Raw genomic sequence first — 27,457 nt, forward strand, 5'->3', positions numbered from 1 at the left:
GATTGTGTATCGGAAATTCTGAGATACGCTTTTTAAAAATATTTTGCGATGCAGCTGTTGAATTGAATTGTATGATTTAAATGCAAAGAACATGATATTTAAATAAATAAAGGTAACACACAAAACATTAAAAGAAAAGCCCCTTTGGGCGTAATATAAATTCAGAAAACGTTTAGGTTTTTTTTTTAAATTTATAGAACTATTTACTTTCTTGCATGAGTTAACACAAAATGAGAATGTCATGTGAAACTTTGACTACTTTGATAAATATAAGGAAAAGATAGTTTTTATGGTGTACAAAATAAATTGCACAACTTATTGAAACATGAAAAATATCTACTTTGAAACAAATTTTATTCTAAGGAAAATTCATTTTACAGAATTTACCAGTTGTAATGGAATGCAAAACTCAAAATTTGCTGGAAGTCAGAAGTATACAAAGACACAAATATGCTTTATAGTGCCACATAAACTAATAATAATAATAAATAATAAGTTAAATAATGGCACATCATGCTTTTTGAGCTAGATTTTGATGAAATGCTACATTTTTATGAAAGCCATGCTTAATAAATAAATATTAAAATCCATATTTTAAATATTTATATGATTATCATATTTATGCATTTATAAAAAGATGCATATAAGTATGAGGATTACAAAATCAAATTTCTGTTTTCATAATTTCTTATTACAGAAATGTTATATAAAGTAAATATTGCAGTCATGAAAAGTTGGAATATTAAGTAAACAAGTACGGTAATTTTGAAGCTTAACAATGAGGAAATGAAAGAGAATGCATGAAGACAGCAGAGCAGAAAACCGCAATTATAATGTATAAAAATTGTGCGTAGTAAGATAGATAATAACAGCAAAATAAACTCGACAATAGGACAAGCACCCAACTTAATTTTTTGCAAAAAGTGAAAACCTTAACAGTGTGTTCAGTATTCATTTAATTTGGCTTTAGCATTTAGCTTTACTTCCTTTAAAAAATTAGATCTAACTGCATTCTAAAGAATCTAAAGTTAAATATTTTTAATTACTTTTTTTCCAGTTGCAGTTAAACATATGCAAAGAGAATTTTTGAAAATATGAGTATCTTAACAGTAGGGAAAAATATACTTTGCAAATGCTTTTTTCTAAAAATTTCTAAAATTTTGGAAATTTTTTTTACATCAATTATGTGAAAAAACCAACAGACATAATTTTGCAAGATACAGTGTTTAACAAATACAGAAAATGGATGAGAAATTCCCGTTTGTTTAATTGTCTTAAGCATAATAAAATTCTTAAGGATGCTGAATATTGATAAATAAATGCCTAGGATAGAGACACGAGGAATACAATTTTAAGAGTCTATTCGATATACGAGCCTCATCTCTACAATTCACAGTTTTGTAAATAGAATTGTGACCCGTTACTTCAGTTTACTACATTTAAAAGCATTTTTGAATATTAAAGAAATAGCACACAAATTAAAAAGAGTATGCGTCAAGTGAGATCAGCCTTAACACACCTAACACTATCTTCTTTTGAGTTTGTCCTGTAAGCACAAGTACAGATATGCATGTTAGGTTTGGGCTAACATTTTATTTTTTACAAAGTGAATGAAAAGCATGCATTTTATTGTCGAATTACACCTTGAAACTGTACTTGATACTACTGTTTCATTGCTTATGCTATCTGTTGCTTTTTGAGTATCTAGCATCAAAATTCCTTATTTTCATATTTATTAGAGAGAAAGGTACATTTTTAAACATACACTGTAATATACAATACATTTGATTATTACTCTAAAGTTGATGGTGTCTTATTGTGGATAATTAATTAATTGCACTTATACATTACATATACAGGGTGTATAGGAAAGTCCCTTTAACCTGAACGTTCTTGCAAACAGAGAGAGCTACAGCTATGCAAGTAAGGTAAAGGTATAGTAAAGCGACTGCGCCCGACTTAATGCAAACGACAGCAGCACCCTTAGTGGCGAAATTTGGAAGATAGGCATTGCAAATCAAAAATGAAAAAGAGAACAAAATTTCTAATTAGAAAGATTTAGAGCATCAATTAATTAATACTTAGTAAGATAAACTCTCGCCTGTGTATCCAAAGATATTCGCAATTGATTGCTATGATTCTACTCTGCATAGTCACATTTCGGAAATGTAGCAGTGGGCAGTTGCATATTGTGACGTTGTACTGTACTGTAACGTCTGTAAAACTTTAATTTCTAATGCATTTAAAATTTTAGTTCGAAAGTTGTTGGAGTGCATTAATTGTGGACATCTTTCGGTATACAGGCAACAGTTTATTTTATCCGTGTGAACCAAATGTTTTTTCTTACTAATTAATTGGTGCTCTGAAACTTTCTAATTCTTCTCTTTTCGTTTTTGATTTGCAGTGCCTAGCTTCCAGATTTCACCACTAGGAACGCTGCTGACGTTTGCATTTGGTTGGGCACATTCGCCTTACTATACCATCTTACTTCACTTGTATATCTGTAGCTCTCTCCGCCCGCAAGAATTTTTAGATTAAAACAACTTTTCTCTGTACCCTGTATATTACACGAATATCCAATTTTATATAACACACAGTATTATCTACACTTTCTCATAACAAAGTTAGAAGTATTCCCTGCAGATATATAGGCAATAATATTGTGTAGAAAACAATCAAACAAATATACATTTTAATCTAGAGTGTAAAGGTGTTGCTTAATATTACATATTTGAGTGTTATATTAAAATAAATTAGTTTACTAAGTTCCTCCTCTGCAGTTGCCTAATTGTACTTAAGTTAGGGTATTTGGCAAATTAGAAATATTTTTAAATTGTTACATCAGGGACATAATATTAAAACTAAGTATAAATCTGTGTCGTTTCATGTAAGGAAAATTACGAGAACCTTTTCATTGCAATATATGAAAACATAAAGATATTGTAAAAAAGTACCATGAAAATAAGAATTATGTATTTAAAAAAGCCCAACTTTTAGACTTTGGTGGCTGTTTTATTCTGCAAGGCCTTCAGAATTTTCAGGTTATTTTGGATAGTAATTTTAATGGTCAATATGTTTGATACAAAAATCATTTAGCCTTATTTCATTGTTTACATAATTCATAATGAGGATAATATCTTCACCAATTCTGGTATTTCATTATATCTAATGAATAAAGAACATTGATATTTCTTACTGATACATTGATTTAATTAAAATTTTTACAAAATTGTCATTTTTAACCAAATTGTACTCTGAAGGAACAATTATTCTCTAAATGTATAAAAAATTTAACTGCTTTTTAAAGTTTTAATAAAAATATAACAAAGTACTTCTGACAAAATATTTAATGTTGTGAAAATATATTTATTCTATTTCCTTGTTAAAGGTATCTTTTGAATAATTGAACTCGAGCATCCTAATCTTATTGTAATGAACCTTCTTGTGACACCATCTTCCTAAGACAACCACTTCTAAAAATGACCAGTATTCTTGAGAACATAAATAATAATCATTATTGAACATCACTTCTCTAATATGACCATCTCCACAGAAGATCAAAATTCTCTGGAATTAGCAACAGTTGCTTTAGAGTTTGCTATATTTGGAATTTTTTAATAATGGTGAAGACTTCTTCAGTGTTTACATTTTCTTTTTTAAAGAAGCAGAAATTTTTTTAGATAAAGTCGATATTTTAGCTTACTAAACAAAAAATATATAAAAAAAAATCTATTAACTATTGTAAAAGAATATTCATCTAATGATTATGATATATGGTCTCCGCACAACACACAATGATAGTATTCTTCTGAATGATTTTATGCATCTTAATCTCAGATACACTAGCTTTCATTAGTCAATGCTGGAACTTTATTTTCTTCTTTGATGGTCAAAGTTAAATGAAGTTTGATTTAATTTTGACCATCATTATTTATATAAACAGTATCTTTCATATAAAAATGTGTATTACAACTATTAATAAATTGATATTTTTCTTTGTTTAATTTTTTATAAGAACATTAAAAGCAGCTTTTAAAGCCTACATAATATCAAATGTACAAACTTTATATCATAATTATTATTGAAGACTTGCTATTTAAAGGACATTTGATAAGGTACAAGTTGAAAGATATCAAATTTATTGTTAAAACAGCTTACAAATCTGCAGTAACATTTATGAAAGCAAGACAAATTGCAAAATTGAATAAGTTTAACTATATTAAACATTTGAATGATGACTATCTATGGATGTGAACTTTTAGGTTTTTTTATTGAAAAACTATTATTCACAAACACTTATAATAATATAAAGAATAAGAAATCATTGTAATTTAATTTTTTCACTATTTTTATGACATTTTGTATTGAGACAGAGTTAAAAAAAATCTCTGAATTGAATCTGGTGATTTGAAGTTGGATAGCATTTTTTACCATTATGATATTTTAATCTCTTTATTGCTCATAATAGTGCATTATTTTTTTGGCTCCATTATAATTGACTTAATATAATTTGTAAAACTATTTGTGCAAGTTAAAAATTTACAGATCTAAAAGAATTCTTAAATTTTTCTTTGAATTGAATATAGTATTTGAGATAATATTGTATACTTTCTCGGAAGTTTTCATACAGCAAAATTCACAAACTGTTTTTTTTTTTTTTTTTTTCTTTTTTCCTGGGAGCGGAGCAACTTTTTGAAATTAAAGATCAACATCACATAATTTTTACATGTGAGTAAGTTTAACCAACAGTCTGAATGAATATAAAAAATGCAACTTACTGATGAATTTAATGACAGGAACAGTTTTTAGGACAAGCTAGAATTTTTAAGTTTTCTTATTTTTCAGTCAATATTGTTACTGGTTAAGAGTTATATTAAACTAACATTTGAAAGTGATGGGTTATAGCAAGATCTAGTAATTTAATTAAAGCACAAAGAATAACTATTTTGCACTTTTGTCAGTGGTTGTATTTAATTAATGGTACTCTTTATCCCAGCCGTACTAAAATTTGAATTTTAAGTTAAGGAATGTCATTAAAAAGCATCTTTATAAATTGCCTAAAATCAGACACATATGAAATAAGGAATTTCTTAAAATAATAATGAGCTTATGAGGGAAAAAGTAATGCATGGTGTTGATTCGTAACTGTTCGTAAGTGCAAAACACCACTGGAATGGGTATAAAAAATAATGAAAAAAAGATACATAATCCATGAACCAACAGAACACAAAATTTAAACTTTTCTAGATAATAAAAGTATAATAAAATTAAAAACATAAACAGTTATGAAAATAAATAATACAAAATATAACAATTATGTTCTGTACAAATATTTTTGAACCATTATATAAGAAGTTTTTATTCAATTAACCACATTAAAATAATTTGTTCAGAAGACACTTTACTTCTAACTGAACTCACAGGCCATTTTTTAATATACCATCTTACATATAATATGACCACCATACAAAAATATAAATTTTTGCTCCTCAATATTTAATACCAGTTAAAATATTAAACACTGCAAATATTTAAAAAATATATACAAAACAGTTTTTTTCGCTTGGTAATTGATGAAAAAATAAGATACATTTCAACAGTTCTTTACTTCTTTTCCTGTTGCTCAAAGTATTTTAATAATGATTTTAATACTGAAAAGAGAGCAGGTAGCACTTTACTAAAACTGTGGAAAATGAAAATTAGTTTTACTTTTAAGCAAAACTTAATGATGAAACAAAATTCATGGATTTTATAGATGAATATTTACGTATTAGAACACAAATTCTTCACTTGCAGAAGCACACAAAAATCACAGCACACGTTAAAAAATATATGCCTTGATAAATTTCATCTACTTCTCTCACAGATTATTATTCTCTTAAAAATATCTGAAAAAAAAAATAAATAAAATAATGAAATGCATATGTATTTTAGTGCTTGCAATTAAAAGTTTAAAATATTTTATGACTCATTTGCTAGACAAAAAGTTAGAGTAAATAAGCAACCCTTTCCAATTTATATCAAAATTGCAAAAGTTTTCTCATTTTTAGTACAAAGGCTTAACTATATTCCGTAGAAAATCTTGATGCAAATAAAATTATATTAAATTAATATTTAACTATAAAAGTATCAGGGATGACTGATGTAATGATTCAGGTATCAAAATAAAAATCATATTTGCTTACCTCATGTGAAGAATAGAAGTTACACTTTAGGAGGCTGTTGTTGTATTTCAATTTTCTCTACAGTTAAGTTAGGATTCATTAGTGTTGCTTCATGAATGGCTTCAGCTAATGCTTGATCATGATCAATTGGGTCTCCATCACTGTGAATAGTTATTTTCTTTTCCACACGCGTTTCAATTACTCCATCTTTTTCAGTTTTGTACTAAAATATGAATATGATATAAAAATTGTGCTTTTCATGATCACTGTTAGATAATAAATAATATTTTTGTATAATGTACTAATACTTGGGATTTTCAAATAAGTAAATGAAATTTGAAAACAATAGTGGTACTTAAATTTATGCTTGGGAATTTAACTAAGACTTTTATTTTCATATCAGATGAAATTACACACAATGTGTTTATGTTTAATTTTTTATTTATTTAAAAATTTTAAAAGGACAGAAAATTACGTTTATTTAATGATTTCAAACAAAGATTTTATTTTAGGTTAAAATAACATGCTGAATAATGAGTACTGGAGAAGTCAAACAACAGGAATCAGCATAAGATTAGAACCATCGAAATTAGTCCTGAAAAAATTTACAAATCTTATGTTGATTCTTGTTTGATTTCTCCAATAATGATTTTATTGTTAACATATACATAAAGAACAGCAGTTCATTACAAGCTGATTTTTTTTTTTTTTTTTTTTTTTTTTTTAATAATGGTGAAGATTCCCCCCTCCCATCTCTATATTCAATTTTCTTTAAATGGATTGCCTTTCAGATTGGAATGTTTGACAAAACCTATTATATGGAAGTTTTTTCTTCTGCAATTAAACAGAGATAATTTTCTCAAAACATAAATTATTTCTTTATATTAGACAAGTTGCGTAAAAAATATTGAAGTTTCTTCTTTCTGTTCTACATTATGTTGGCATAAAATATGTCTTTAATGTTAATTAGTAACAAAATACTTTGATAGGTAAAAATTTAGAATATGTGAATAAATTAAACAAATTAAAATTTAGATAGATATTATTGATAACAAGAAGAGGCAAAGACACAATCTTATACTCAAATTTATCAATGAGCAACATGGAATATTATGAACAGAAATACAAATGAAGGAATTATTTGAAGTAGAGATTTTACAACTTTTGAAGCACATATGTTAAGTTTGAATTTGTACAAACCATCATTAGAAATATGTATCTAAATCCGCTTACTAGACAAGTCTGCAACAATAATTTTAAGTACCATTATATGAATGTAACTACTAAATGTTTTGGAAAAAATTATAAATATTTTTACAAACAATATTACATTATTAAATTAATAACAATCGAGAGAAATTAGCAATTGCTAAAAAGTATCATTTTTCATATTTAGTGAAAGTAAATGCTTGTTGCAAAAGAAACTGGAATTGTATGGTTAAATAACAAATCTGTGGTTTGTCAAAAAATCCTTGAACAAGAAAATAAAAGACAGCAATGAAAAGATGGTTTTGAATTTTTCCATTTATTTTCCAAGGATTAATAAATTATGCTAGGATATTCTTCTTTAATGAGAACATTCTTAAAGAAATTAATTTTATCATACTCATTGATACTGGAAGACAATTATTTATTTCACTTTGCAGCTCTCAGTTACTGTTATAAAACTATTAACATTAGTTTTATAACAGTAAGTAGCTGAAAAAATCTTTGGTATATTCAATAGTACATATTTTTGTAACAAATATTTATATTATGTTTCAATTTCAGTAATAAATATATGAAATTAACAAACATACTGTTATAGTTTCAACTGTGCGTGTTTTGCTAGATACAGACGAAGTGTTCAAAATATCTTCCCCCAGTAAAGATGTGTCTAAAGGCAAAGGTGATGGAGAGGCACTAGATGAGTGGCTGAATGAATGTCCTGGTGACTTTGGGAGTTCTGTCGTGTAAAATACTTTACAAGTCTCAGTCTCCACAACAGGAACATAAGTGGTGCTTTGTGGATTGCAGGGTTTATTATTAGGGCTATACATCACAGGTTCTGTTCTTACTATGGCAGACTATGGAAAAATAAGAGAATAACATTAGTTTAAAAAAAAGAAAAAAGCTGATGTTAGGCTATCTAGAGATGCTTTGAGTCCAATTTTTAAGCAATGGGATTCATAATTCCCTCTTAGGTTTCAGACATTCACAGTGCAATAACTGCTACAAATGCAGCGAAATGTTGTATAGCAATACATAATAAATCTCGCCAAATTCTCATGACAAACATGATTACATGACAGAGTCTATCTTTACAGGGCCCTGTCCTGTAATTTTAGATTTAGCCACTTGGCAACAGTATAATGCGTGCATGGCATTCTTTGTAACATAAAATACATAACCCCCCCCAAAAAGCAATCCAAAGGTTACTGGATTATAAAATTTGTTAAATACTAGTCAGTTGTGATTTGACTGCCTGTCCAAATGAACAGAGTGACAGGGACCGAACTACGCTATGTTTACTAGGAAGGCACACATCAAACACCCAGACACACTCTTTATGTACTGATATTTACATTTTTGCTGTATTTGTTGCAATATGTGCTAATAATTTTTTGAAATTCTGGTAGAATTGTGAATCATCCTATGATATTCATTCATGGACAGTAAATAGATGTCCTTCTACAGTTGAACAGTAATTAAAATACAGTTAAACAGTAATTCTCACATAATACTGGATAAATACTGCATGACTTTTGGCATTTAAGTGTAAAACATAAAGATATTAAATGAATTAAATATATATTTGATAATAATCTCCATAATTACATGAATTACACGAGTATAAAAATCATATACATGCAAACAATTTTTATTAAAACATTTAAGATAAATATTTAAAACTGGATATTAATCTGGAGAGAGAAAACTAGATGGATTATTTTTTCCACAAAGGAAATTAGCCAGTGTATAGAATGACCAATATAATCTCTATGAATCAAGCAGAATATACGTTGGATACATTTGGTAGGTTTAATGGCATCCCATCAGTCCTGACCAAAGGCTCACTCTAGAGGTTTGAATTGTTCTTTAGGAATAGTTCTTATTTAGTCACAGACCTGTTAGACTTTCTTGACTGTTTTCCTATCTTGTTCATTTGCGGTTTTGCAGCTGAAGATGATGGTTCAGTAAAACCATCGAAACTAGTCCTGTGAAAATTTTGTAAATTAACGCTGATTTTTGTTGTTTGACTTCTGAATTAGTACTGTTAGACTTTCTTAAGAAATTTTTGGAAAGGCCATGCATGTCTGCAAAGGTTTAGTATATCTTTATCATAATGTACCAACTGTTGTTCACTTTTATGCATTGACAACACGAATTGTGTTTGATTTTTTAAAAATAATTTGAATTATTTTTCTGCTGTTGTACTTGCAGTATGTTGTAACACTTATATTCAGAATTCCATTATTCAAAAGTTTGATCCTGGAGATGGTCAAAATAATACTGGATAAATACTGCATACTTATGGGTTATGCTTAACTTCTGAACACCAGTATGATTCATGTAAATTGTTGTATATACTTTTTTTTAATGCATTTAAAGTTCTCATGTTCAGTGGGAGATTAAGAAATTTTTCAAAAGTTTATTTATAAAATCATCATAATAAAAATTGTAGTACATTTATTAAAATGAAAACAGTAGTTAAGTTTTCTGGATTAGACATATAAATTTATTACTCTAAATTAATATTATTATTTTAAAAAGTGAATGAATTGAATGTGTATTATAATAATACACATTTAAGTGTCATAATGAGAGCACTATACAAATTTTCATATTATGCTTGTATGACTTAAAATCTTGAATAAATATTAAGAGTGTAATCAATAGTCACTCTCCTGAGTCTAGGCAAAACAGCTTCAAGTAATTGCCCAATAAATATTATTGCATTTAAAATTCAGAATGATAGTTGGTGTTCAACAAATGAGATATTCAGTTTCTGAAGTTCTCAACATTCAACCATTTTCCATTCATGATATCATGAGTTTACCCATATTGGACAATGTAGTAGCCAACTGTGACTTAACAACACTGGCCAATAACATTCAATACTACCTTCACTTATAGGCAAATGATACTTCCTATAGCCATTAAGAAATCAAAAAAGCATATCTAAGAAAAGTAAATGCAGTGACATTTAGTGTTAATTGTTTATAGCAGCAGAAGCTTGTCTACAATAGCCTTTCTAAAAACAGGTCATCAAGCATGGTGCTTCATATTAGCTTGTGAACAACTAATTCCAGCCTAAAAAACTGGAAAAAAAAAAAATTGCTTGCTTTGTAATAGTAATAGGTAATTAATAGTATAAGTTGTTACAAGCTGATGGTTGGAGTCCAGTGTGGTTTAGTAATCATGTTTCTATGGGCTCAGATTGTAAGCAAAGTATTTTGCGAGTTGGTGATATTTCCAGAATAGTGCGGGATGTGATTTAACCCTTTAACGCGCGCAATATTATTTTTATAATTTTTTTAACTAAAAACTCTAGAAATTGAATATTATGATCCTAGAGACAAATAATATATCAATTTAAAAAAATCTACTCTTGCCCATTGTTTTGTGGATGGTGGTCGCAATGTGAAACCACAGCGTGTCTAGGACTTTGAAACGTACCTAGGTAGTAGGAAAAAAAAACTTACCTTTCTCCGTGCGCGTTTCCAATAAATGACGAAATTTATGAATTTAAAAAAAAAAGAAATGCATGTAAGAACTACATATTATATATATTTTTTACATTATTTTACAAACTAAATCGTCAGAAAAAATTAAAAAATAAACATTTATGTAATTTTTTTTATAGCAGTGAAAGTATAAGTACCTACATAATAAGGACGTTTGGCTACATGGATTAAAAAAAACAGTACAGGGTTCGTAGCGGTCCTTATAAGTGCTTATAAGTCCTTATATTTGAAAATAAAATATAAAGGCTCTTATAGGTGCTTACTTTTTCTTTAAAGCCCTTATTTTTTTTTGTTTTTAGTGCTTATTTTTTGCTTTTAGTGCTTTTTTTTTTAATGAACGCGCTATTTTTCCCGGTACCAAAGCCGAAACTAAATAAACAACTTTTCTTCCTAATATGGAATGTCAGATGGTGAATCATACTCCCGGAAATAGCTTTTCCCCTTTCTCTGCATTAACATAACCTTTGGTGTGCACGAAGAGTAGACAGGTGCCCGTCGTTCTATTGGTCAAAGAAATGCGAAAGTAATAAATAAAGGGAAAGTAATCGAATAGTCAAAATAATTTTGTTTTTTTGGCCAATACATTATACAGTACGAAGATTGGGAGGTTCTCCCCTTTCTCCGCAAAATCTCGAATATTGAAACTGTTACAGCTCGCTGCAAAACAAGCAACGGACTTTTTTTTTTTTTGGTCACTTCCAATCTGGATTGAATAGGACTAAAAGTTCTGCGGTCTGTCTACCAACCCAAGCGAAGAATGATTCTATTCTGGAAATTTAACGCCGTCTGTTGAAAATTAGAATGAAAAACACCCCAGTTATTTAGTTCTTTATTCTCCCAATACTGGCAGCTGTTGATTCCGATTGCGTAATATCACGTAGGGAAGAATTACGGCGCACGTATTGCGCAATAACGCTTGCAATATTTTGCAGAGATAATTAATTTTGATGTTTTGTCCGAGATTTGTTTATGAACACTTAAAAGAGTTTTACTGTGCCTGCTAAGCAGAATATTTTTCAGTTCCATTGGTTTATTTTTATATGATGCGCATATCGAAATGTCAAAAGCATTTATTTAGCGGAAAAATTTAAAGAGCGGCTACAGTCTACCCCCCCCCTCCGCTCCTCTTTTTCAAGTTACGCAATGTTTTTAATTTAAATAAAACTTTACGCGATTTCTACTTTTAATTACACAAAGTATATTTACATTAAATTTAAACCGCAGGAAATAATTTATAAAATCACAATACTAGCTTGGGGAGCAAGTGTGTTGAGGTCAGAGAAAAATCTCTGGAAAAGAAACACCTTTTTACTGGGCAAGTGCATGTATTGTTTAGTAATAAAATAACTTTGTGATTTCAAAACCCCTTATCTATATCCGGGTAAAAATAAACATTCCTATTTGAGAAGCAAGCAAACGCCATTCTGAAGAGCAGTGGTTTCGAGGCGCCACAATGCTCTAGTGGTGCAGTGGTCGCGCGCTGAAACCACAAAGCAAATGCCACATAAATAGAGGTTTTTTTTAATATACAGTCAAAAGTCGTTAATTCGGACACCCATAATCCGGAATGATCTATAATCCGGACCTCAAAGCTACAAACTTTCTGCGCATGCGTCGCGTTCACGCATGCGCACAGGCGTTAACGAGAGCGCGTAAGACCCTTACGGCTGCGAATATGTTTGTGCACATGCGCGTTTAATGTGTAACGGAGTTATACGCTAAGCTAAAGTTATCTAATTCAGTTAATGTTGCAGATTGCGTTGTTCCTTAATCTTCGAATTGGATCCGGCTTATTATTTTTTGCAGACTGTTAGAGCAATTTTATAAAAGTAAGCTTGAACTTTCGATTATGTCAAATAGAATTTCCGATATATATTTACTACAACGCGAAAGTATGTTTTGAAATCCGAAATCTGTTTATCAATTTCACGCTGCTCTGCGGCAGAGGGGGGGGGCAGAAACGTCATTATTAGATTATGATAGATTAGAAAGATTATGTCAAATAGAATTTCCAATATATATTTACTAATATGTAATTTGTATCTACAAAGCGAAAGTATGTTTTGAAATCCGAAATCTGTTTATCAGTTTCACGCCGCGGATTGGAAGTTGATCTGTCAACACTATCCTTATCTTCAGAGCAGATGTTTTTATTTTATTTGGATTATAATTCCGTACTAAGTTTAGTATTTCATCTCGATGTACTCCGTCTTTGATATGATTTAAATCAAGTTCCTCGTCATTATAATTCGCTTCCGATAGTGAAGAAAGTGACCCAGAGGTTATTGAAAACGAAAACATTTCGATTGACAAATTAGTCGGTATTCTCAACACAGCAATTATAGGACTTGAACAGCGGAACTTTGTAACTAAACAAGAAATTATGTCTGTTTAATAGAATTAAAGAGAAAGTATTATCACATGAAACGAAGCAACTTACATTGAAGGAAATGTTTAATAAAGTAAATAAATAAATATTAAGTTTTTTCTTTTTGTAAATTTTGATACCCTTTAGATCATAATTGTTCTTTATTTCATAAATTACGGTTTCATATTTTTAATTTTGTAGTTTTTGCATGCCATCTTACCAGATTTAAACTGATGATCTATAATCCGGAAAAATCGATAATCCGGAATCGACGAGTCCGGATTAACGACTTTTGACTGTATGCAGTTTAATTATTGCTATTTTTTAATGTTTATGATAGAAATCATGATGTGCGATGAATAACTTGAAATTTAAAGTTGTTTATATTAATAAAAGGAAGTTATTTTGTCTCATTGAAAACGAATTTTAAAAAGCATCCGATTTGAAATACTAAGACCTGAAACATGTATGATTCTGCAGTCATTTTGTGTTATTTTAGAGGTAAAAGATCAGTAATCAATTGATTTTCACTCAAAAATTTTGGAAGGAAGAGGAGAAAAAAATTCGAAAATTGGTGGTTTCAGGGCGCGACCACCACGCATCAAAGGGTTAAATGTAACACAGGGCGGTAATATTTGGTGGCAACAATTTGAAAAGTGAAATGGACATTTAAAGTTTTCGATGCAAAATGCCCAAACAAAATTAATAGCCCTTTTGGGCTAACACCCTTTGGGCTAAAAAAAAAAAAAAAAAAAAAAGGAATGGGTCGGATTTTAACGTTGCCCAAAAGAACTCGTTTTTCCCACGATGTCAGCTCCTCTAATTCTGATGCTCGAATTGTTTATTTTATACGACGTTTGGTTTCTAGACAAATATTCTTCGTTATTTAGATTTTGTTCGTACGCGTAACTTTTTCGGTCGTTTTTCACGTGATAAAAGCTTTTTCCTTTTCGATTAGCTGATGTTGACACATCTCGTTATTTGAAAAGGAATACGGACATCAAAAGTGATTCGACGAAAAACTGAGGTTCGAAGCTAGGATTGGTTGATCCGCTCCGGAGTGGATTCAGATCACTTTACTTTACTCCGATTCCGGAAAATGTAACTCTTTTACAGTTTACGGAGAGCTCTAGTTGACAGAGTGTTAGGAATATATAGATCTGTAATTGGATTCGGGGGAAAAAAAAAAAAAAAATCTGAAATGTTTCAGATTTTAAATTACGTCCAAAGGGGCGTTTTTTTAACGTTTTGAGTGTTACCTTTATTTATTAAATATCATGTTCTTTGCACTTAAACCATAAAATTCAGTTCAAGAGCAATATCGCAAAATAATGTTAAATTAAGCATATCTTTAGAATTTCCGATATACACAGTCTCGCGAGCTGGAGATAAAAGTATTTTTTTTCTATATAACGTTGCCATTTCTCTCTTTTAAAGCATTGAGTTTGTAAATCAAAAATTCGTTAAAGTTTTACAAAATATAAAATCTATAATAAAACAAATTCCAAATTTGGGATTTCAGATGCCCATATTCGCAGTAGGATTTCGTCATTCAAAATTCGATGGCTCTATGTACCATTGTTTTATCACAATGCGAGAAATAGACAATCATTTATGCAGATTTTTCATTATTTAATTTCTTCAAATATAATGCAGGACTCTAACATTTTGTGGCAACAGTTTGAAAAGTGAACCGACATTTATGAGTCCGACGCAAAATCGCAAAACGAAAACAATAGTCCTTCAGGGACAAAGCCCCTTTGGACTAAAAAAAAAAAAAAAAAAAAAAAGAGCAAAGATCTTATTGGAAACGTGCCAGAAAAGTTCGTTTTCATTTTAGAGAAGAAAAGAATGATTATACTCCAATGTTAAAAGTCAGTTTAATGTTTATCATCCCCAACTTTTTGAAAAATTTCTATTCTAGCATTTTATTGTTAGTTTTGTGTGAAAGGCAGTTTTAGGAAATCTCAAAACTACAGATGAAAGAAATCAGTTTAGAGAGTTAGTATTTGATGAGTCAAGTCCTCCTATCCCACGACTCGTGCGATTCTTTTCGCTCCAGCTTCGTTAATTAGCCCCGATGCGCTCATTCGATTCTTTCCGCACTTCGATCCATACTCGCTAACTGCTCCAGATTCATCCCTTGTTCTCGATCTTTTTCATCAACGTTATTACTGGTGAAAGATGAAACATAAAAAGAGCCGATTCGCTTCAGAGAAAGAGTGGCTCTGATTCGATCGCAGAAAACAGAGATTTTGTCCATCTCTGTTCATAGTAGCTCTTTCGAGTTGAAACTCATCCAGAATGCCTTCGTCCAGATGTGCCTAATTCAGGGATGCCTTCGTGAAGGACTTTCTAAGGCAAACTGGCTCGAATACACATTACACATAGGACAAACTATGAGAACACCCATGCAGCGAGCCCGTTTGCTGAATTCGAACCTCGGACGGAACTTCCAGTGTTCAGCGACTTTACTGCTCGGCTCCTGGTGGGCTAGAGTTTGATCTGGATAATGTTTCAAGATTATGAATTAGACATTTGAAATTAACAGCTTTTAGCGGAGAGGATATTAAACTGAAAAAAATCTGATCTGAGATTTCGAAAAAATATGAAAGTTCAGTGGAGATTACGGTTGAGGAAGTAATAGAAGAAATTTTCGTCTCATCAGCTGATGAGATAGGCTCTAAAAAGGAATCAGGTAGCAGATTTAAATATGAAGCAGTCCCTTCAAATCGAAGGGAAAATTTTATCACATTTTATCCCTAAAATTTATCATATCCCTGTTAGGGAAAAACATGATAAAATCCTGGCGATTCTTAAAAAAAAAAAATCGAATTTAGCTTGCAGCTTGCAATACGACAGTTCACTTACTTCAAAATAAAATGAAACATTGAAAAATGTATAGCATTTTTATTTTAAAAGAAAGAGATGATTTTTTCATGAGGAAAAGCACTCGACCACTGATGACCTAGAAATTTTTAAACTTTTGGAATTCGATTCCATTTGCTGATTATAATTGCGTAAATCGGATAATTATTTGTTCACATTTTTATTGCATTTTGTTCGCTTTATACCTTCAGTACGTAATCCACTACATACTTATTATTACGTAAAGCAGTAGTATTTGTATTGCGCTAAAATGACAAAAATATAACGCATCTGTCCACAGCAGTGCTTAAATTGCGCCGGAGCCCGGCTACGGTGCTTCTAAAATTTTAAGATAAATTACAACTTTAGCCGGAGCGAACCGCAGCCCTAAATAAGATGAGCTCCGGTACTTCTTTTTATAAAACTGAACCACAATTTAAAGGGAACAAAATTTAGAATTCCTAACGTTTTAGTTTAACTATAAGCAGACTATGCAATATTCTTATTTCCCTAGAACAACGAACTCATGAGAACATGAGACATTCAAATAAAGTCCCCTCACTCGCATGCGGAAACCTTTCCGCAAAGTAATAAATTTCGGGGAGGTTTGTTTAGGAACGTTTAAATTTCTCGCCATGCCATTGTATCTAGTGTATTGTTATCGATGCTTACAGTTAGTTATCCTCGCAGGAAGGAAAATTTGTGTTCTTAAATGTGCGTTAAATGACAGCGAGTACAAAAAGAGTGAAATACTGAGATAAACTGCTCAAGCACGTTCTATACATCGTCTTTTCCACAGTATCCACGAATGGGAGGGAGGGACGTAACCAGCAACTTTACATTTAGGAGTCCCATTCAGGACTCATTTACCCCTGAAAACCATCTGCTTGATGGATATAATTATACCAACAGAGAGCTGCGGTCAAAGAGAATGTTCTCTCTCACCAAGATTTCCCTCATTTTTTGTTTCCACCCACTCATACCCTCATTCTGTTTCGCCTTGGAATTTTCATCAGCCATACTTCAAGTATGTTTAATTTTTGTGATGATAAAAGAACTCCCCCTCCCCCTACGATCAGAACTTAAATTGGGCCGGAACCCACCGTATCTCGGCTCCGGTGCTTCTTAGTTTTTGTAATAAATCATAATTCTAGCCGGAACGCACCGGAGCCCTGAATAACTTCTTTTATGTAGTTGAATAACAATTTCAGTAGAAATTTTATCTCAAAAATTTTATTTTAACAATAAAATTATATTAAATCACGTATTAAATTTCAATTTATCTCTTTACATTTTATTTAATTTTAATTAGTTAATTACTTCAATCTTTAATTATTTCAATAAATAATAATTAATTATCTAATAATTATCAATTAAATTATAATAATTATTGATTAAATAACAATTTATAAACATTAATTAAATAGCTATTAATTAATTTGATAATAATTAACTATTTAATTTTAAAATTATTAGAGAGTTTAATAGTCATTTTATTTATTTATTTATTCTTCTTCCTCTCTGCTGACGGTCTTCCATAGGGATCCGGCACTTCTAATCTTAGAAATTAAGCCCTGGTCCACAGTAAAATGATTTATAGAATTGTTTGTATCCTGACCTCATTTTTCAAAGATTAAATTTCCAGCAGTTCTGTTAAAACCTTCTATTTTAAATTTGTGTCCATTGACAGCCAAAATATGTTTACTTTTCTTTGTTAGCTCTTTCATTATTTTTACATTTCCGTTGCATGAATATGTCAATTTGGCGACTTTTCAAGTTTTCGGAACCTGCATTTTGAAGTTCGCCAAAGTGGGCTATATCGCCAAATCAGTTTATTTTTTACAATTTTTAACTGTTTATCTATATCAGAGTTTCTTAAACTGTGGGTCGCGAAACATTTTGGCAGTTTTTGATCTTTAACTCATTATAATAATTTTACAATTACCAATTATTTTTACACGGGATATCTGAAAATAAATAAAGTAAAACAATATAGTAAAAAAAAAAAAAAAAAAAAAAAAAAAAACACGAAATTGTTTTGACGCATTCTTTTCATAATATAAATGTTCATTTTACTTGCTTTCCACTTGACGTTGTCATTTCTTCTTCTCCTTATTTAAAATTTTCACATCGTTCTATGTCTTAAAATTAGAAATTAATGACATAAAACTGCAATAGTATATTACTGTAAGGTGACAAAGAAAATTGTGCGAAGAAAATTATGCTTAATAGTAAATCTAAATGATAAAAAAATGAATTCAACAGCAGACTGGTACGCTTCCAGCTCAGAGAAATCATAAATAACCTTAACAAACCCTTCTGGCCGATCTTTAAAATCTAAAATCTTTCAGATTTTTTTTCCCCCTTTAGACTTTGTAATGACTTTTGTTAACGATTTTTTTTTCTTTTTAAGTGACATATTTGTGCCAAAGAATAAGTTAACCCTTTGACGCGCGGTGGTCGCGCCCTGAAACCACCAAATTTCGAATTTTTTTCTCTTCTTCCTTCCGAAATTTTTGAGTGAAAATCAATTGATTACTCATCTTTCACCTCTAAATAACACAAAATGACTGCAGAATCATACATGTGTTAGGTCTTAGTACTTCAAATCGGATGCCTTTTAAAATTCGTTTTCAATGAGACAAAATAACTTCTTTTTATTAATATAAATAACTTTAAACTTCAAAAATTATTCATCGCACATCATGATTTCTATTATAAACAATAAATATCGCAATAATTAAACTGCATATATATATAAAAAAACCCTCTATATGTATGACATTTGCTTTGTGGTTTCAGGGCGCGACCACTGCCCCACTAGAGCATTGTCTAGAGGCTCGGTGGTCGCGCCCTGAAACCACCAAATTTCGAATTTTTTTCTCTTCTTCCTTCCGAAATTTTTGAGTGAAAATCAATTGATTACTCATCTTTCACCTCTAAATAACACAAAATGACTGCAGAATCATACATGTGTTAGGTCTTAGTACTTCAAATCGGATGCCTTTTAAAATTCGTTTTCAATGAGACAAAATAACTTCTTTTTATTAATATAAATAACTTTAAATTTCAAAAATTATTCATCGCACATCATGATTTCTATTATAAACAATAAATATCGCAACAATTAAACTGCATATATATATAAAAAAACCCTCTATATGTATGACATTTGCTTTGTGGTTTCAGGGCGCGACCACTGCCCCACTAGAGCATTGTCTAGAGGCTCGGTGGTCGCGCCTTGAAACCACTGCTCTTCACAATGGCGTTTGCTTGCTTCTGAAATAGGAATGTTTATTTTTACCCAGATATAGATAGAGAGTTTTGAATTCACAGAGTTATTTTATTACTAAACAATACATGCACCTGCCCAGTAAAAAGGTCTTTCTTTTCCAGAGACTTTTCTCTGACATCAACACACTTGCTCCCCAAGCTAGTATTGTGATTTTATAAATTATTTCCTGTGGTTTAAATTTAATGTAAATATACTTTGCTGTAATTAAAAATAGAAATCGCGTAAAGTTTTATTTAAATTTAAAATATTTTCTGAATATTTTGGGACGAAATACGAATAAAATAAGTATGAATGGGAAACGAATGATCCGAATCAAAGCCAAAAAGACCAAGCCCCTCCGCATTAACAATAAAAAACCACAAATTTCATGTGCCAGATGAAAAGAAACTAAATAACGCTGGATATATTCCGGTGATATTTAGATTCGATCAGTGTACATTTTGTAGCACAAGGAAAAAACCTCATAGAAGAAGATACATGTGGCGAAACATGCAATGTGGGCATGCATGTACCAAAAAGACAAAACTTGCTTTGAACGGTGTCACAAAAAATATTTGTTCTTTGAAATTAAAAAAAAAAAAAAAAAAAAAAACACGGAGTCTTTTTTTTTTTTTTTTTTTTTTTATCCTTATTTTACTGAGTTTTTAAATCCATGTAGTAAAACGTCCTTATTATGTAGGTACTTTCACTGCTATAGAAAACTTACATAAATGTTTAATTTTTAATTTTTTCTAACGATTTACTTTGTAAAATAATGCAAAACATATATCTATTATGTTATTCCTACATGCATTTTGTTTGAAATTCGTAAATTTCGTCATTTATTGGAAACGCGCACGGAGAAAGGTAAGTTTTTTTTTTTTTCTACTTACCTCAGTAAGTTTCAAAGTCCTAGACGCGCGGTGGTTTCACGGTGCGACCACCACCCACAGAACAATGGGCAAGAGTAGATTTTTTTTTAAATTCATATATTATTTGTCTCTAGGATCATGATATTCAATTTCTAGAGTTTTTAGTTAAAAAAATTATAAAAATAATATCGCGCGCGTCAAAGGGTTTAAAGGGCATAGAACTTCTTTGTTTATGCTTTACTATTTTTTATAGCATTAGCACTATTGAACGAGTTGGTTAGATTGGTTATTTGAATATGGAAAGCGGACGAGTGCTATTCGTCTAAGTGATACCTTTCGTACAGGATTTTTCTAATTTTATTGAATAGGATGATCCGGTTACGGCCATTGGAGCGGCTACGAGATAAGCAGCCCTCATTTTAGCCTATATAAGATGATATTAAATTCCAGTTGAATTCTTTTTCAGTTGTTTCATCTAAGTGATAAAATCCGCTTTGTTACGGAAAGTTGGAGAAATATAAAGGGGAAAGTTGTGGGTACTCAAAAGAAATTTATCATCGATTAATTTCCTTTTGGAATTTGTGTTTCAGCAGCATTCAGCCACAGAATTAAAAAAAAAAAAAAAAAAAAATTGTGGGCACCATATCACTTCCTTGTATGGCCTACTAAGTAATACACATTTTTTTGTCGCAGTTTATTTAAACTTCTTTCTTTGAATTATTGTATATTCATTAATCGATCCCTCGAGACAAGTTGAAAATGCTATAAAAAGACGCAAATTTCGGAATTAAATATTCTGGTCAATTTTTGTCGTTCGTTAGACACACACACTTATCATTTTATTTTTTCATAAAGCGTATAAAATGTTTCCATATGTAAGTATATAAAATATGAGTACTTATAAGTATCCAAATATAAGTACAAGAAACGGGAGATCGCATTAAAAGTTAGATTTCGTTATTTGTCGAAAATTCTTCCCCTCCCCTCCTTTTCAATTTGACGACTACGACAAATGATTGTGAAAATAAAGGCCAAGAATGAATCCATTACCTTTCTCTCTTTCTATCTATTATATATATATATATAATACAGAGCTTAATTTCTAAAATTAGAAGTGCCAGAGCCTTAAGGAAGATCGTCAGGAAAGAGGAACAAGAATAAATATATAGGTAAATAAAATGACTAAAATAACATATTTTTTTAAATTTTAATTTGAAATTAAAAAAATATTTAAAAAATTTTTTAAAAGGTTTCATATTACGCCAAAGGGGCCTTTTCTTTATTGACATACATATACACGTTTCGAGAGCATTTGATATTCATGTTCCTTTAGACTAAAAATATTTAAAAACAGCATATCTTTAGAATTTCCAATAGACGGTCTCGCCGCTGGAGATAAAAATGTTTCTTTCTGTACAGTGTTGCCATTGCTCGCTTTCAAATCATTGAGTTTGTTAATTAAAAATTCATTAAAGTTTTATAAAATACACAATAACGTCGTTTTCTCACAATGCGAAAAATATGCATACATTCATGCAAATTCTTCGTTATTTAATTTCTTTAAATATAATACAGGCGATAATATTTGGTTGCAACAATTTGAAAAGTGATTCAGATTTTTATAGTGATTCAACGCAAAATAGTATTTTGTGAGAAATAGCTTTTCTGGGATAACGCTCCTTTGGGCTACTATTAATTACTAAAGTAATTAAATAATTAAAGTAATTAAAATTTAATAAAATACAAAGAGATAAATTAAAATTTAATTAACGATCTTTAATATAATTTTATTACTAAAAATAAAATTTTCGAGTTTAAAATTTCTACTGAAATTGTTGTTCAGTTACACAAAAGAAGTGCCGTGCCTTCTTTTTTAAGGCTCAGGTACATTCCGACTTAAATTATGATTTATCCCCAAAACTGAGAAGTACCAGAGCTGGTCTAACTTAAGCTTTCTTTCATTTAATTCTCAAGTAACTCCTTATCACCAAAAATGATTCAGAATGTGAAATATTTCTTAACAATCACTCAGTTTCAATGGAGGTTTGACCTTGAGTCCCAACCCTCAGGTGCTAAACACCCCTTCCATTTCTAAGCAAATAACGTGAAGAAATGGGGACGTTCTAAGTTAAATTCTTTGGATCTAAGTGCATTCAACATTTAAGTGTAAACAAAATTCTATTATCTAAAAGGCCTCTTTGTTGATAGTCTTGTAAGCAAGGAAGTTGCTTACCTTTGTGAATCACAAAGGCCTCGGGGCCACCTTTATTCATTCCTTAATCTGCAACGGAATATAAATTTACCTGTCTTTCGGATACATTATCAGAACTCTACATAGCAGCGTTCGGTGAAGTTTAGAACAGTCTGCAGTTTTTTCTGTGTCTACGACGTTTCATCTACACATTTTCAGGCGTTGATTCTTGTGGTAAGTTCGCTTATTTTCTTCCTTGAATTTTATATTTGGATAAACGCGATCTTCCGACCCAGGTTGTTATTTACTTATTTATTTGGGAGGGGGGAAGGGTACTTTACTGCATTAAACTTAAGAAATTAATTTTCCTTAAAGCATAATATTTCCATTTATATTTCTTTAACTCTCATAAGTTTAGGTGTTAAAAATATTTTAAGCCTTTTTTTATTATTATTATTATTTTGCAGCTTCGTTTTACGCTGTTAGGACATTTATCATCTTTGCCAGCTTGGCAGATGGTGCCAAGCACATGGTTATATACTATTTTAAGGTCTATTAGCCAGTTATCCTTCATTTAATCTCGCAAATAGCTAACTTGCTCAGAGTCCCATTCCAATTTATACTTTCAAACTGTAACTGTAATTGTTTAAATATTTTAACGATTTCAAAATGCTTATTTTTTAAAAAAATTAATTAATATTTAAAAAAACTGTAATTTATTTACTTATTTATTTTTTCTGATGTGTTCTCGCCTTGTTTTAAATTTATGATTTTATCTGATGGTGTTTTCTGAGTATTTGAATATGTTGGAAACTGCAATAGATGATGTTACTTAAGTTAATGTATACTTTTTTGCATGATATTATGCGAATCTTGATCTTATGTGTCTTCTGTTACTATGTCTCAAGGTAGAGGCTAACATATTGTTTCCCATGTTAAAAAATAAAAGTTTAATTAAAAAAATTTTTAAATTTTAGTTTCCCTGTTATAGCAAAAGTTAGCTTCTAAACTAGACTTAGACTGTTATGTGACTGGGCCCCCAATATTTATATTTTATTATTAATTTTTCCCCATCTTTACATCTATTCAGCTTTACAAAACACACTCATTACACACACCTGGAAGACTCTATTTAATGTAAATGATAACAACTTCCTTCAACTACACTCATGGACATAATCATGTGGGTTTTTTTTTTTTTTTTTAAACAAAATTCTCTTACATCCTTTCCCTTTCTTTCTATAGGCCCCCCTTTTTTTTAATTATAAATATAATTTTTTTTTTTCTTCATTACTTTTGGGCCATTTATTTTTTACTTTATTTTGTCCCATCTTTTCTTCCTGGCCTTTCGAACTCGTATAAAATAAAAGAATTTCCTTTTTACTCTCCTCTGAAATATGAAATTTCCCTCCTTTCTATATTTTATTCTATTTCTATATTTATATAATATTTGATGGCAACAGTTTGATAAAGGATATGCCATTTATAGTGAACCAAAGCAAAGTGTATTATACTGTAAACTGTAAGAATCATTCACATTTATGAATTTAATTTTAAGTTTGATACTAGGACTGATTTTTGGAGTTGGTTAATGGAAATGCCAGTAACAGATTAAATATATGAACAAAAGTAAACTCTCGAAATCATATGTTTTGAAAATTGAGAACTGCAAATAGTATACCATAAGTTCTCTTTTACTTTTGAAAAATTCATTCCAAATAAAGTATCAGAATCATGCCTAGTTACTTCTTCAAAAATATATCTATTGATTATTCGATTATAATAACGAAATATATAGAAACAAAATAATATGCAAAATAATTACATAAATATAAAATAATACCAGTTTAATAAAAATTATCGTACCTGTTTTCAGGCATCTAGTAATTTAAGTCTTGTAATTTTATACCTTGTTACATATTTTGTTCCATTCATATATGCCTATATATACATAACTCTCCAATCATTCAATTATTTTAATTTGCTAAATTAGTGAATTTATTTTCATGGATTGGTTTTGCACTTGATTTGCTTATGCTTCTGAATTTAAATGATATTGTAGATCAGTTTGAGAATTAAATATTTTATATGTTTGCACATTTTTGAAAAAAATTAAAAAAAAAAAAAATTTAAATTAAATTTTGGCTTTAAATTTGCTTTTTTTATTTTATACGTGTTTGCTAAAATATATATTTAATTTTGTTTAAATTTAAATTTCATTCCTTGCAGCAATAGTGCAAAGAATATTTAATTAAATTTGTATTTAAATTAAAATTTATTTAATTAAATTCAATTTATTCTTATGATATATATATATATATATAATTTAATGATTCCATATTAACTAATATGTATATAAGCAAAAATTGCATCAATAATGTATTTCTCAGTCTGCAATCTAGTTTGCGTTATTTTACAAGTCCCGAATCAAAAGCAATTAAACAGGGCATTAGAAAATTAACCAAACAGTAGCCACCCTCAATGTATTTGTAATTTGGTAAACAATCCTCAAACGTGAAAAGATTGAAAGACATTTGAGTTACGACTATTTTCTCAGATACTCAGATATTTCGTATATATGTAACATAGCATTCAAAATGCAAAACTCAGTATTTGCACTACAAGCTGCCCAGTCTGTATAGTGGTGAGTGAAGCTGACTGCGATGCCGAAGGGCCTGGTTTCGAATCCCGGAGAAGGCATGGCTGTAACTGTCCGTCCCTTCATAGGATAGGCGACGGTGGCCCACCTATTAAGTGCTTCCATAATAAAGAGACCACCACATCTGGCCTTGTATAGATTAATGGACTGGGTTACATTTGTAATTGTTCACAATCTGCCATTGGAAAAAATGTTTTAGTTCTTATTTGGGCGGTGGGTTACCTTTTTGAACTATTTAGAAAAATGATTGTAACCTCGACACCAGTTGACATTACAAAAAAAAAAAAAAAAAAAAAAAAAATACAAACACAAAAAGAATGTATTTAAAAATATGCATATGTGCACTATAAGGTTTTTTCTCCCTCCACTGCACATGCCTTCCTGGTGTAATTGGACGCATTTTGGGTTCGAGTCCCGAGGATTGCACAATTTTCACGTTCTTCAAATTAGACGAGAAGAGTTTTACGGTGACCAGACAAAAGCCCACAAAAAAGACCCCACTGAGATAATTGCTCACGCGACTAATACCCACACCGATGAAAGCGCACATTGATAAAAGCCCACATAGATACAAGCGCTCGCTGATAAAAGCCCACACTGACAAAAACCCACACCGATATATATGCTACGTTAAAATTAATATTTTTTCCCTTTTTTCTTCAGCTTCACAAAGCAGGTTCATGAATAAAGATAAAATAAATTAAATTAATAAAAATAATTGAACAATAAATTTAAGTAGCGGAACACATTTCATTTTGGGCTCCGGCTGAATTAAAATCCTATATGTATATAGAACAGAGAGTCAATCGAAATAATATAATTAAAAACATATATATGTATGTGTAACTTTATTTTTATATTTACGCGACAAATGGAAGTGCCCTAGTATAAGTCCGACAAAGGGAGATGAAAGGGAATACTGGCCACACTGCTTCTTTTAATTCTACAAAATTAACGAGTATAAAATGTATGTAAATTTTCATCGTATACAGTGAATAATTTATGAATAATTTAACACTGCAGATTAAGTAAACATGATTAAGTTATGATTATATTATGATTAAGTAAACATTTGTGTGCACTATCACAAACACTGTTTTAATAGTGAATTAAAAGCATGGTTTCAAATAATCTACTTATATTTTGACAACTTGGATTTTAAATAAATTAATTTCATTCCCACTTGAAATTTCATTTTTAATCATAATAATTATTACTCGTAAAAAATTTCAAAAGTCATAGCTATTTTGGATTTCCTGAAAATGTGTGTTGTTTTTAAATGGGCATTCGCTCGTGGGCTTTTGTCTTGCGGCTTTCTAACTGGCCGCTGGCTGTTCAGGCGGGAAACCATTGCGTTCCTTTGCTTTTGCCCCAGCTGTGTGAAAAAGCAGTTAAAGAGAGGAGAACCTTGCTTAATTGCTTTATCCCCTATCGAATCTAGGGTGCCAAAGAACAGCCTCAGAAGGGACGGGATGGCAGAAGAGCAATTAAAGGGTGGTCAGGAATAAATTGAAGAGGATTTTAAATGTTTTTTGTTAGTTACTAGAAAATAACAATATCTGAAATTCCGCTTATAATGAAGTTAACCCTTTTCATTGCATTTCTTTAGTCTAGTTCTTGAATAACTTTTATCTAAGGATTTAGTTCGAATTTCAATTATTTTAAAAATTTCAATAACTGGAAAACGAAAGGAATTAAATATTTCTTAACCATTTTTAAAGGGATAATTCACTGTTTTTGCAGTAAAACTGCAGAGTGGAAAAATATGCTAGCTCCTGATTCGATAGTGTCTCTAACAACTTTTTGATGAACTAATTAAACTTATTTGTTATATCGAAGTAAAGCCATTGTTTAAAAGTAAAACTACTGAACTATTTCTAAAAAAATTATATCATTACATGTATTAAAATCTACGTAAAAGTAATATTTTTCATTTTAACTTTCATATGGTTGAAAATGTAGCCATATGAAAGTTAGAATGAAAAATAAGAAGCCATATAAAAGTTAAACTATTCGAATAATTTTAATAACGAAAGTTTCTGAACTCAAGAACAAGAGAATTTAAGAACCATGAACCATTGTAAGAAAAGTAACCTTGCACATTAAAAATAATTTTTATTTCAATAAAAAATATTATGTTACTCGATTAACTGTAAACACTTAAAAACAGTTTATTTTAATTTACCGTAATTATTTATATACAAAAACTTTCAATGAAGCAAATTTACTAAACAGCATTTAAAAACTGAATTTCATTGGAACACTTCTTTTGTGGGTTTTATGCTGTTATTACATGTTGAATATTATTTCACCTAGATTAAGAAAAAGAAATGC

General features: G+C 30.1%; 1 protein-coding gene across 6 annotated transcripts in view; it reads right to left on the bottom strand.

The window, feature by feature from the left end:
* Positions 1-335: 335 nt before the first annotated feature.
* The window catches only part of LOC118189255 (protein 4.1-like), a 189,054-nt gene continuing 161,932 nt past the window's right edge, over positions 336-27,457 (bottom strand). For all 6 annotated transcript variants that reach the window (XM_085812782.1, XM_085812790.1, XM_085812787.1 and 3 more), the window contains 3 exons: positions 7,964-8,230; positions 6,186-6,387; positions 336-5,888 (listed from right to left, as the gene is read on the bottom strand). In XM_085812782.1, coding sequence (XP_085668908.1) covers positions 6,205-6,387; positions 7,964-8,230 — 450 coding nt within the window. In that variant the 3' untranslated portion in view covers positions 336-5,888; positions 6,186-6,204. The remainder of the gene's footprint in view (positions 5,889-6,185; positions 6,388-7,963; positions 8,231-27,457) is intronic.

The sequence above is a fragment of the Stegodyphus dumicola genome, chromosome 1 (assembly GCF_044657685.1).
Source record: "Stegodyphus dumicola isolate Sdum_Otavi_A_Nest chromosome 1, ASM4465768v1".
In the NCBI taxonomy this organism is placed as follows: Eukaryota; Metazoa; Arthropoda; class Arachnida; order Araneae; family Eresidae; genus Stegodyphus; species Stegodyphus dumicola.